We start from the raw sequence: 11,268 nt of genomic DNA on the forward strand, positions 1-11,268 counted from the left end.
GATGGATGTGGCGTAGGTGGATGCGTTGGGAAGGGGAGAGGTGGGGTTTTTGTGTCGATGGTTTTTCCTTTGGCTGCGCTAGTGACCGAAGATTTCTCGAGCGCAATTTCAAGGTGTTGAGCTCTTCTTCTTGGCAACGTAGTGCGGCCTCGCAGGATGCGTTGTCAGCCTTGCGAGCGAATTCTGTCTCGCGTGCGTCCAGGGCTTCAGCACTAGTCCTGAGCTTGGCCTCCCTTTGCTCGATTTCTTCGGGAGTCATGGTGTGAGAGGAGGAACAAGGGTTGCTAGGGTTTGTGGCAGCGAGGGTTTGAGGGAGAGGTCGAGGAACAGAACGGCTAATCTAATACCATGTAGGAGAATGACGGGCTGCAGTTGCACACCTCGACTGTTTCATTGATCTATATTTATAAATGATTACATACTTGCAATACAACGCAATCTAGCCCATGTCTGCTAGGTTTGATATATACAAGTTAACCGGAACCGTGATGGACTCGATCACGTTCTGTTAGATAGCTCTAAAATTGTCTTGGATCGATATTCAAGAAGCAAAATATACTATAAATTAAAAGTGTTCAGAAATTAATTGTGTAATACAATATAAAAAATATAGACCCTTATTATGTTATTTAACACCCCTGCTAGCTGCTACTGAAAACAACTATAGGAGTCCCCTGATCACATAAATCGCCACCCTGACAAGCTTATTTCGAAACTAGTTACAAACACATTGTACATTGTGAAAGTACTTGCGTGATCTTCAAAGATTGATATTGTTAAGCTTCATGCACTAGTCACTTGAACCAAAAGTCCGAACTGATGGAAAGGGGTAGGCAATCCACATATACACTTCACAACACCCCCACTCAACACGTGAAAGAAGAAGAGCACACCGAAACAACGGTGGCTAAAGAGGGGGGCAACATCAATTTTTAGGCTTAATTGCGAAAATCATGTGAAAGCCAGGATTTGAACTTGAGACCTGGGGCTCTGATACCATGTTAAGCTTCATGCACTAGCCACTTGAACCAAAAGTTCGAACTGATAGAAAGGACTAGGCAATCCACATATACACTTCACAACAGATATTACATACGTGCATGGTCGCATGGACAATGATGCTAGCATAATCAATGTATATTTCTTGAAAAGAAAAATCTTAATTAGGACCATGCTACACTACCGCAGGCAGCTCCTTCCTAGTCGAGGTCGACGAATTTTTCTTAAACTACTCTTCATTTTTCTGAAACTGCTCTGTTTTCAATGAATTTTCCTTGTAGTTATGCAACTGTTGGCTACTAGCAGCAAGGAAAAAGAATTATGTGTCATCTGCTAGAACTGTTTCACCCTTCGTTGAGAAACAGTAGCAGTAACGCCACACATGTAGTCATGACCGTTTTTTCTCAAAAGGATAGTGAGCCAATGAATCATCGGGTCTTCTCGGGACGCTCCTCTCCTCCATGGATGTAAAATATTATTCCTTTGGTTCTCGATTGATTTTTATTGAAGTGAACCTCAATGATTTTGATGAAATAAAAACAGTATGTGTAGATTATAAATTTTCTATGTTTGAATATGTTTCTGCAATGTTTGTATTAATCTCTCACGGGTCACCGAGTTAAAAATTCGAAATTTTAAAAGGCCAACATAGCAAAGAATAGCAAATTCATAAGAATACGAGTGCGTGCAAGTGCGCATTTACTAGTGTTATTTAACACCCCTGCTATTGAAAACAACTATAGCAGTCCCCGACCACATAAATTGCCACTGATCATGCCTGACAAGAGTATTTCGAAAGTAGTTTTCAAACACATTGTGAAAGTACTTGTGTGGTCTTCAAACATTGATATTTATCACATACGTGCATGGTCGCATGGACAACGATGCTAGTAGAATCAATGTATCTCTTGAAAAGAAAATTCTTAATTAGAACCATGCTACACTACCGCTGGCAGCTCATAGTCGAGGTCGACGAGTCGGCGGCCAGCCGTGGCTCTCTCGTGCACCGTCCAGACAAGGCCGACGAACTCATCGGCGTTGTATGCAGCCCATGCGACGTCGTCCCTACTGCCGCCGGGGCCGCGTACGTCGACGTGCCGATTGCCGTGGAAGAACATGACAGTGCAGGGCCTGTCGTGGAGCTCGTACATGGCGTTGAAATCCTGCACCTCCTCGATGTCGACAGCGTGCAGCACAGCGATAGGGCCGACGAGCTCGGCGGCGGCGGCCATGGCGGCGTCCACGCTCACGCAGTCAGCGTGCACGCTGTGGCCGAACCGGACGACCACCAGGCGCTCTGTCTCGGCCTCCCGGACGATGGCATCGTCGACGGCTTCGGCCGAGTGCAGGTGCTCGACGTGGTGCGCCATTATTGCGAGCGGTCTGTTGGCTTTGGTCTGTCAGCAAATCTGAACTCGCAGATGCACGCGTAGATATCTATCTACTGCTCACGTACGCAACGCACGCGAAATAGAAATCGATGGAGCACTAATGCCTACTTATATACACGCATTGGCATGAGCTCTAATCCTAGCCGGAATACAAATCAAGACCTACATGGATTGCTTGTCCAAACCTACTCGTACACGTAGCCGGCGTCCGTTCGTGATTAATGCTAATGCTAAGTGGTCGAGGTGGCCGCGCCGGGCAACCCGTCTGCCTATCCAGAGTTGCTGACATTACTGGGAACGAGATGCTGTTGTGTTTTTAGAACATCTTCAACAGAAGCCTCACTTCAGAGCGGCATCCAAAAAGCCCCTAATATATGGCTAAGGCGCGGCGGTGCTCCAGCACCTTAGACTAGTCACAATGCATAGTATCATATAGAAGTATCATGCGTATGATACTATTACATGTTACTATCTCCACAATGCATGGTATCATATACTAGTATCATAGTCTTCATATATTAATTATTTTGTACAAGATTTAGTTGACATTAAATTTTTCTAGTAGTATGTGCTATGATACGGTATCTACCTATGATACTAGTATCCTCTCTCTCATCCTTAATTGCACTGCCACATCAGCATTTTGCATGCATGAAATGCATGATACTACCTATGATACTCCCATTGTGGGTAGTCTTATTTTGTGCTCCAACTATTTTATAATGCAAAGAGAGTCGGGCAAGGCGTGCATGTCAACGTCACTGCCCGGCGCTTAAGCAGTTGACAGTGTCCTTCTGGGCCTGCCAGGACATGAGCATCTCCATCTCAGCACCAATAGTCGTAATCCACCGTCTCCTGCTTTTGCTGTTGGCATTGGGTGCCACTTGTGTGTTGTTGTTAGTTTACATGATCCACCGTGTGTTGTACTCGTATATAAGTAGTTGAACCCAATGTTCAAGAAATCATTAATCTTAACTTATCGGTCAGCCTTAAAATGAAGATTAATCACTTATCAGCCGATTAGTCGATTTTATCACTTAGTCATTTACCGGCTTATTGTTTTGTAAATCCTAATTTTTTACACTAAAATTTCTATAATATGCTATGCAAAGATTAATATAGGAGGATTGCACATAAGTATTACATTGATTCCTTGCATTTGAATCAATAATAATGGAAAATTTGAGCTAATGCACAATTCTACAAAATCATAGGACGAAAATATCGACTGTCATACCAAATTTTAATCAAATTTCACTGACAATCAGCCGAAATATCGGCTATGAGAGTGAAAATCAGACGAAATATCGGCTCTCATGCAGAAAATCGGCTAAAATATCGGTGGCGCACTAAACTGGCCGATATGCTGAAATCTTATCGATGTCCACCCGATTCACGATAAATTGGCCGATAAATCAGTATATCGACTGATTTTTTGAACAGTGGTTGCACCTCTAGTCGCAATCCATCTAAGAACGCTAGCAGTAGGCGGCACCGACTTTCATTGCTTTCTTTGCTTTTGGATATCTATATGTTTTCGTTATCCTGATGGTAATGAAAATCGATTTTTTGAGAATTTTCTGGAAAAAAATGTCAACACCAATATATGGCGCACATGTTTCTGTGGCGCTGCCGCTATGCCAAAAAAGCTAATTCAGTTTAGTCTTTAGAGCATAGATATTTGAAACAGGGCGAGCATTATTAAATTTAACCCTACCTACATCATCCATAAGAGACCTCAAAAGAGCCACACGTGGCCAATCTAGCAGCCCACGGCCCATGTCCAATACAAGGAGCTACCCATCGCCAGTTAGCGATGGTTTATAACCATCGCTAAGGGAAATCGTTAATGGGATTGACCCATATGGTTCCGTTTGACGTTTTTCTAGTCGTTTTTTCATTAGCTTTCTTTGGAAAAACCCACAGAAATTTTAAATTTGAAATTTGCCTGAATTTGAATTTGCTTGAATTCGAAAATTGCTTAATTTGAAATTTTTCTCTAATTTGAAATTTGCTCAATTTGAAAATTTGCTTGAATTTGAAATTTGCTCAAAATTGGAATATTAGCAGAAAATAATTTTTTAACAAATTTCAAATCTAGGAAAAAAAATTGAACAAATTTCGAAGTTGAGCAAAAAAATAGTTTTAAACAAATTTAGAATCTCAGCAAAGTTTGTACGAATTTAAAATTTGCTTAAATTCAAAAAAGTGGAGCAGGCAAGTCGAGTAACTCGGGCCAGGCCCATAACTACCCACCGTGTGTGCGATGGCTAGTAGCGGGTGATGAATAGGAATTGACTTGCTGCCTCGGCTGTCAAAAAAATGTGCTGCTGGAGCCTCCTTCACCGCGCCGGCGACGCACCGCATGCGCCTCTGGTATCGCCGCCACGGCCACCGCGGCACCGCCGGCGCAGAAGCATTCTCCGCCGCACTCCTCGCAGCCTTCTTCTTCCTCACCCCCATTTCGCGACTCTTCTCCATCCTCCATCACCACCACCTCCTATCCGTCCTACAGCCACCGCCTCCCAACGCTCTTCGACGGCGCCAAGGACAGCGGCGTATTGTGCCTGTAAGGGATTCCGCTTTGATACCACTGGATCCCGTGGTTCGTCGGGGGTCCAACAAATGGGTCCTCCACTTGGAGGTGGTAGCATATATCTCTGCTCCGTATCTGTTTGTTCATGGGCCCTAGTGGGGATGACTGAAGCTTTTGGTGCTGATCGAGCTGCAGGAACCTGACCGTGTGTGATCAACGAAAGGAAACAAATCTAGGTTCGTCTGACTACATGGCACGACGGTTGAGTTCGCCGGCATCTTGAGCGACGACGGATTGCAGAATTCAGGTATGTTCTAGTGTTCTGCGGCAGCCATGGTTAGCGAATATCCAGCACTGGCACCACTATTCCAATGTTCTGCAGTCCAGCGTATAACTGAACTGAGCAGTTCACTACACTGGTTATCTTACCTTCATCCGAGTTTTGATCGGTTTATGAATGATTACCCCACTAAATATCCAATCTGAGGATTGTTACCGAATCACTCTGAGTGACTTTCAGTCGTAACTTTTATCCGTTGAGCGACGGCCCTTCCACTCGTCACTTGCGTGGATGTTGCACACACTGTATTATGTTCTTGTTGTGTTTGAGTATGCTGAATCTTTTCTTCAGTAATCCCGCTTCAAGCAATCTTTCTGATATATTCCATTCAGTGATACTGTATTGGCACTGCACTTGTACATTGCTGAGAAATATTTCATTTAGACCTGCAGATTTTTACAATTGGAATAAAGTTAAGGTAAGATTTTGCGATGGTGCATCATTTTCTGGAAAATAGGAAGATGAATTTCAGGTTAGCAGAACCTCTTGTAAATTACTTTCTAGTTCCTAATTCATACAGTCCAATTGGTTAGCAGACATCTCGGATGTGCAGTTTATAGTGTAAATGAGCAGTTCTTAACTCTGTGCTGTGCAGGATGGCACCAGCTTCTTCTTCAGAGGCTTTGAAGCAGTCGTGAGTGAATTTTCATCCAAGGACATATCCCGTGCTAAAGAGGTAGCCTTCCTAGAAAAAATAAGTGTGATTATAGATAGAAGCGGGTTTAGAATTTGAACTTTGAACGAGTCTCAATATTTCTTAGTGTTGTCACATTAATAGATCTGCCGTACTAGTCACGCAAACAACTGCTCCCACAACATTGTCATCATAACCAAACTAGGGTTTTGCGCTTGGCACCTGCTGGTGCGCCACCTTTGCGCACTTGCAAGCGGAGGGGCCTCCTCTGTTGGCCTGCACCAGAAGCCACATAAGGTCGCCACTGCCTGCTAAGTGCTAATCTTTCCTACCTGTGACCAGTTACGTGCAACATGCGGCAAAAGCCAGCAACATGCGCTGAAAATTGGGAGTAAATTTTGTTAATGCCTGATCACCTTCCCAGTTTTCCATGTCAATAGGGCACCACTTTTGCGTCGGCACAACTATATATGTAAATGAACAAAAAAATCACTGTTATATTTGACAAGTCTTGGTATATAGAATGCAACAGAATGACGGACAACCAAGTTCCTACTGAAATGAATAAGATAAGACTAGCCAGTTTTCTATCTGCTTTCTTTGTCTCTATGCGATTGTTTTGTACACTTGTAAGAAATAAACAGAAAATGTATGTTCATTGCAGTAGGATACTACTTTTTTCCGTAAAAAACAAAGTTACATCTAGTTCTCCAAATATTTCGTCCTCTAGCTCTGTGAATTACATCTTCAGGTTCCTTGAAACATCCTACCAAAATGATCTCATAGGACAAGGCAACAAAAGCCTCCGTGTTCAATGTAATGTCAAACTGCAGCCGAATTCATCGATGTGATAACCAAGGACTGTCCAAAACTGTGATTGGTTTCAGAGGCCTCTCATTTGTCTGCCCGGACAGCCAGGACCGCATGTAATAATGCAGCAGAAATTTCCAAAAAATTTCCATGAATTTTCCATCTCCACCTCCCCAGGAAGCTAGCTAGGAGAAAATGCTAGGTTGGATTAGAGATTTTCCACCGGAAGGGAACAAACTGGTTGCTGTCTTTGACAGCCACTAGCTAATAATGCTAACCAGAAGACCACCTGTCAGGTCAACACCTAGCCGATTAGCCATAGCCTATAGTAACATTCACCCACGCCTTTGAAGTTTTCCAGAAGGAAAGGTCGGTCAGTTCATGCGTGGCATGCTCTGCTGCTGCTGCTGAGTGGAGAGTGGCATTTTAATGCATGATGATTGCATCTTGCATTACTGCGTTTGCACCCTGCTCTACACGGCAAACCGAGATGCCTTCCAACACTAGCACTAACACTGGCACAGCACCACGCCTATATAAGTTGTGTGCATGCCAAAGCACTTGTGACACATGATCTAAAGAGTTTCGTGATCATACTCACTCCACTGTACACAGTCCAAACTAGCTACCTGCACTACTGTTGAGATATGGCAACCACGGCATGGCCTCAGGTAGTGTTCCTGCTTCCGCTCTTGCTGGCTGTACAGCTAGTGGCGGGAAGCAAGAGCCGCAACCCCGAGCGGGACGCACTGAGGGCATTCAGGGCCGGCGTGTCGGACCCGTCAGGCACGCTCCAGTCGTGGAACAGCACGGCACACTTCTGCCGGTGGGCGGGGGTGACGTGCGAGCACGGGCACGTGACTTCCCTAGGCGTGTCCGGCCTCTCCGGGACCATCTCCCCTGCCATCGGCAACCTCACCTACCTGGAGACCCTCAACTTCAGCAAGAACGCCTTCTCGGGGAGCATCCCAGCGACCCTCGGGCGGCTGCGACGTCTTAGTTACCTCAGCTTCTGCGACAACGGGCTCAGCGGGGTGATACCTGACAGCCTCCGCAACTGCACCGGCCTCGCCTATGCGTACCTCAACAACAACAGCCTCGCCGGTGCCATCCCCGACTGGCTCGGGACTCTGCCAAATCTCACCTTCCTATGGCTCAATGGCAACTCGTTGTCCGGAGAGATACCGCAGTCGCTCGGCAACCTCACCAAGCTTGAGAGCCTCAAGCTGGACCAGAATCTTCTAAAAGGCAATCTCCCTGTTGGCCTCTCGCGACTTCCTCTCCTCCAAACACTTACTGTCTCCCAGAACAAATTGGACGGTGATATCCCACCTGGATTCTTCAACATGTCCTTGTTGGCAGACATGTCTCTCGCTGACAATGCATTCGGTGGGAGCCTTCCGCCGTACGCAGGCACGGGCATGAAGAACCTTGGGGGCCTCTTCCTCGGCGGGAACAGACTCACTGGGTTGATTCCAGCAACACTAGCAAACGCGTCCGGCATGACATATCTCAGCCTCTCCGACAACGGCTTCACTGGTCGGGTGCCGCAGGAGATAGGGACGTTGTGCCTATATGCACTGGAGATATCCAACAATGAGTTTGCTGCAACTGATGGCGTTGGGTGGGAGTTCTTGGACCGTTTGACAAACTTCAGCGGCCTAAGTAAGCTTTCTCTCGACAACAACAATTTCAGCGGGAGGATGCCAATCTCCATCAGCAGCCTCTCGAGGGAGCTTTTGGAATTAAACCTTGGGGGCAACCGCATGTCAGGTTCCATTCCACCTAGCATTGGGAACCTCACTGCACTGCAAACGTTGGGGCTTGAGTCCAATCTCCTCACCGGCACCATTCCGGAAGGGATTGGGAAGCTCAAGAACCTCACGGAGTTGCGGTTGCAGGAGAACAAACTGTCAGGGACAGTGCCATCTTCCATCGGCAGCCTGACAAAGATGCTCAAGCTAGTGCTGAGCAGTAATGTGTTGAGTGGATCCATCCCTCCAACCCTCGGTAACCTGCAGGAGATGGTTCTTCTCAATCTCTCTGGCAACAAGCTTACCGGCCAAGTCCCGAGACAGCTCTTCGACCTTCCATCGCTATCCCAAGCAATGGACTTGTCGAACAACCGGCTCGAAGGCCCGCTTCCTCGCGACGTCATCCGCCTTGGGAACCTCGCGTTCCTGAAGTTGTCCAGAAACCTCTTCAACGGCGAGATACCAGAGCAGCTCGATAGTTGCCAGAGCTTAGAGTTGCTCGATTTGGATAGCAACCTCTTCAACGGAACCATCCCACTGTCGCTGAGCAAACTGAAGGGGCTCCGGAGGCTGAACCTGACAAGCAACAGATTGTCAGGTAGCATCCCGTCAGAGCTCGGCGACATGTCCGGGCTGCAGGAGCTGTACCTTTCATGGAACAACCTGACAGGAGTAATCCCTGATGAGCTGGGGAACGCGAGCTCGTTGATCAAGATGGACGTCTCCTACAACCATCTGGAAGGTCAGGTGCCGCTCCATGGCGTGCTTGCAAACCTGACCGGGCTTAACATCGCCGGGAACAGCGAGCTCTGTGGTGGCGTTCCGCAGCTCCATCTGCTGCGATGTCCTGTTGCAAGGCACACTCAACATACAGATTGGCGTCTTCCTATCGTGGTACCGATCTTCGGCATATCTCTCTTCTCGGGCATGTTCCTCGCCATTTTCCTATGCTACAAGAGAAAGTCGAGACATGGAGAAAGCGCGACACAGCCAGACATACTTGATGGCATGAACTACGAGAGGATCTCCTATGCCGAATTGGCGAAAGCCACGGACGGCTTCGCAGATACTAATCTGATAGGCGCAGGAAAGTTTGGCTTTGTTTACAAGGGGACTCTGCCCCTGAAAGTCAAGGAGGGGTTCGAGCACGCCACTGTGGCCGTGAAGGTGTTCGATCTACAGCAAGTCGGTGCCTCCAAGACATTCCTGTCAGAGTGTGAGGCATTGCGAACCATACGACACCGTAATCTAATTAGCATCATCACCTGCTGCTCCAGCATCACCCCAAGGGGTGAGGAGTTCAGAGCTCTAGTGTTCGAGCTCATGCCCAACTATAGCCTAGACAGGTGGCTGCATCCGACGCCTGAAGCGCTCAAGAATGTCGGCAGGCTGACCGGGATCCAGCGGCTCAACATTGCGGTGGACATTGCCGACGCGCTGCACTATCTCCACGACAGCTGCGTACCACCTATCATACACTGCGATCTCAAGCCGAGCAATGTTCTTCTCGGTGAGGACATGATGGCCTGCATTGGTGACTTCGGCCTCGCAAAGCTGCTTCTTGATCCGGGGATCCAAGACGCCACCAGCTCTGAGAGCACCATTGGAATCCGAGGCACGATAGGCTACGTCGCACCAGGTAATTTAAATACCAAATTAACATGCTCGGATGTAGTACTACATATAGCTCACATTCCTTAGCTTGACTGATTTACAACTAATGTGCAGAGTACGGCACGACTGGTAAAGTTTCAACATATGGGGACACCTACAGCTTTGGTGTGACACTGCTGGAGATTTTCACCGGAAAGTCGCCAACCGGTGACTCCTTCGCCGATGGCCTAACGCTGCAGGGGTTCGTCAGCGCGGCGTTTCCTGACAGGATTGAGGAGGTCCTTGACATGACGCTGCTTGTCCCCACGGAATTCGATGGTGATTGTAGCGGTGTTTCAGAGCAGGATTGGTTGGTTTCTGCCATCAGGGTTGGGCTTAGCTGCACCAGAGCAGCGCCGTACGAGAGGATGAGCATGAGGGATGCGGCCGCCGAGCTGCGCACGATCAGAGATGCTAGTCTCCGTGTCTGAATCTTAGCTAGATTTTTTTTCTTCCGAGAGATAGTGTGTACGGTATGTTCAGAGTTCAGAACTTCAGGCTTTCCCCAGTTTTTTCTCATGAGAAAACGACATTTCGACCCGAACGAGCAGGGGCACTGCTTTTTTACATACATTATATAAAGAAGGAAAGGAACAAATAGATCCTAATACTATCAATTCTTCGCTCTAAATGGATCATTTGTTGAGCATGCTCTTAATTGATTTCTTTTCCGTAAGATTATTTTGGCAAGGGTGGACTAGTGGGGGCACAAATGTACACCTACAGCTGACTTATGTGACATACTGACATGAAACATCAGCGGTGCCATTCGCTCCAGGTTACTGGACAGTGTAGGAGTCAGATTCAGCTCACCTAATTGAAGAGTCTGAAAACTTGAGGCACAGACTGAACACCTGGTAGCAACCAATGGCATGACAGTGAAGGAACCCTGAACGACTGCATGGAGATCGATGTTGAACCTTATCATCAGAACCAAACTAGGGTTGCGACCTTTGCCTATGCGTTTGGCACATGCGCGCCATGCCACACATCTGCACACTTACAAGCCGAGCGCCGTTGCTGCCAGCTAATTCTTCCCACCCGTGCACCATCTGCGTGCAACATGCGATGATATTTGAGAATATATATTTTCTTACAGCCTGGTTACCTTCCCAATTTGCCATGTCAATAGATCAACGGGCGGGCGAATC

At 47.1% G+C, this 11,268-nt stretch overlaps 1 protein-coding gene across 1 annotated transcript; it reads left to right on the forward strand.

Moving 5' to 3' along the window:
* The first annotated feature begins 4,755 nt into the window (after positions 1-4,755).
* On the forward strand, positions 4,756-10,548 carry LOC124663616 (putative receptor-like protein kinase At3g47110). The gene is made up of 4 exons (XM_047201299.1): positions 4,756-4,959; positions 5,862-5,942; positions 7,382-10,103; positions 10,193-10,548. The coding sequence occupies exons 1-4, from the start codon at positions 4,756-4,758 to the stop codon at positions 10,546-10,548; spliced, it is 3,363 nt and encodes a 1,120-aa protein (XP_047057255.1).
* The last annotated feature ends 720 nt before the right edge of the window (positions 10,549-11,268 follow it).

The sequence above is a fragment of the Lolium rigidum genome, chromosome 1 (genome assembly GCF_022539505.1).
Source record: "Lolium rigidum isolate FL_2022 chromosome 1, APGP_CSIRO_Lrig_0.1, whole genome shotgun sequence".
NCBI lineage: Eukaryota > Viridiplantae > Streptophyta > Magnoliopsida > Poales > Poaceae > Lolium > Lolium rigidum.

Excerpts from the sequence above, each read along its gene's own strand:
- LOC124663616 (XM_047201299.1), top strand. The coding sequence starts at position 4,756 with ATGCGCCTCTGGTATCGCCGCCACGGCCACCGCGGCACCGCCGGCGCA. Across the intron at positions 4,960-5,861 it reads GACAGCGGCGTATTGTGCCT|GATGGCACCAGCTTCTTCTT; the intron begins GTAAGGGATTCC and ends TGTGCTGTGCAG. Across the intron at positions 5,943-7,381 it reads ACATATCCCGTGCTAAAGAG|GTAGTGTTCCTGCTTCCGCT; the intron begins GTAGCCTTCCTA and ends GCATGGCCTCAG.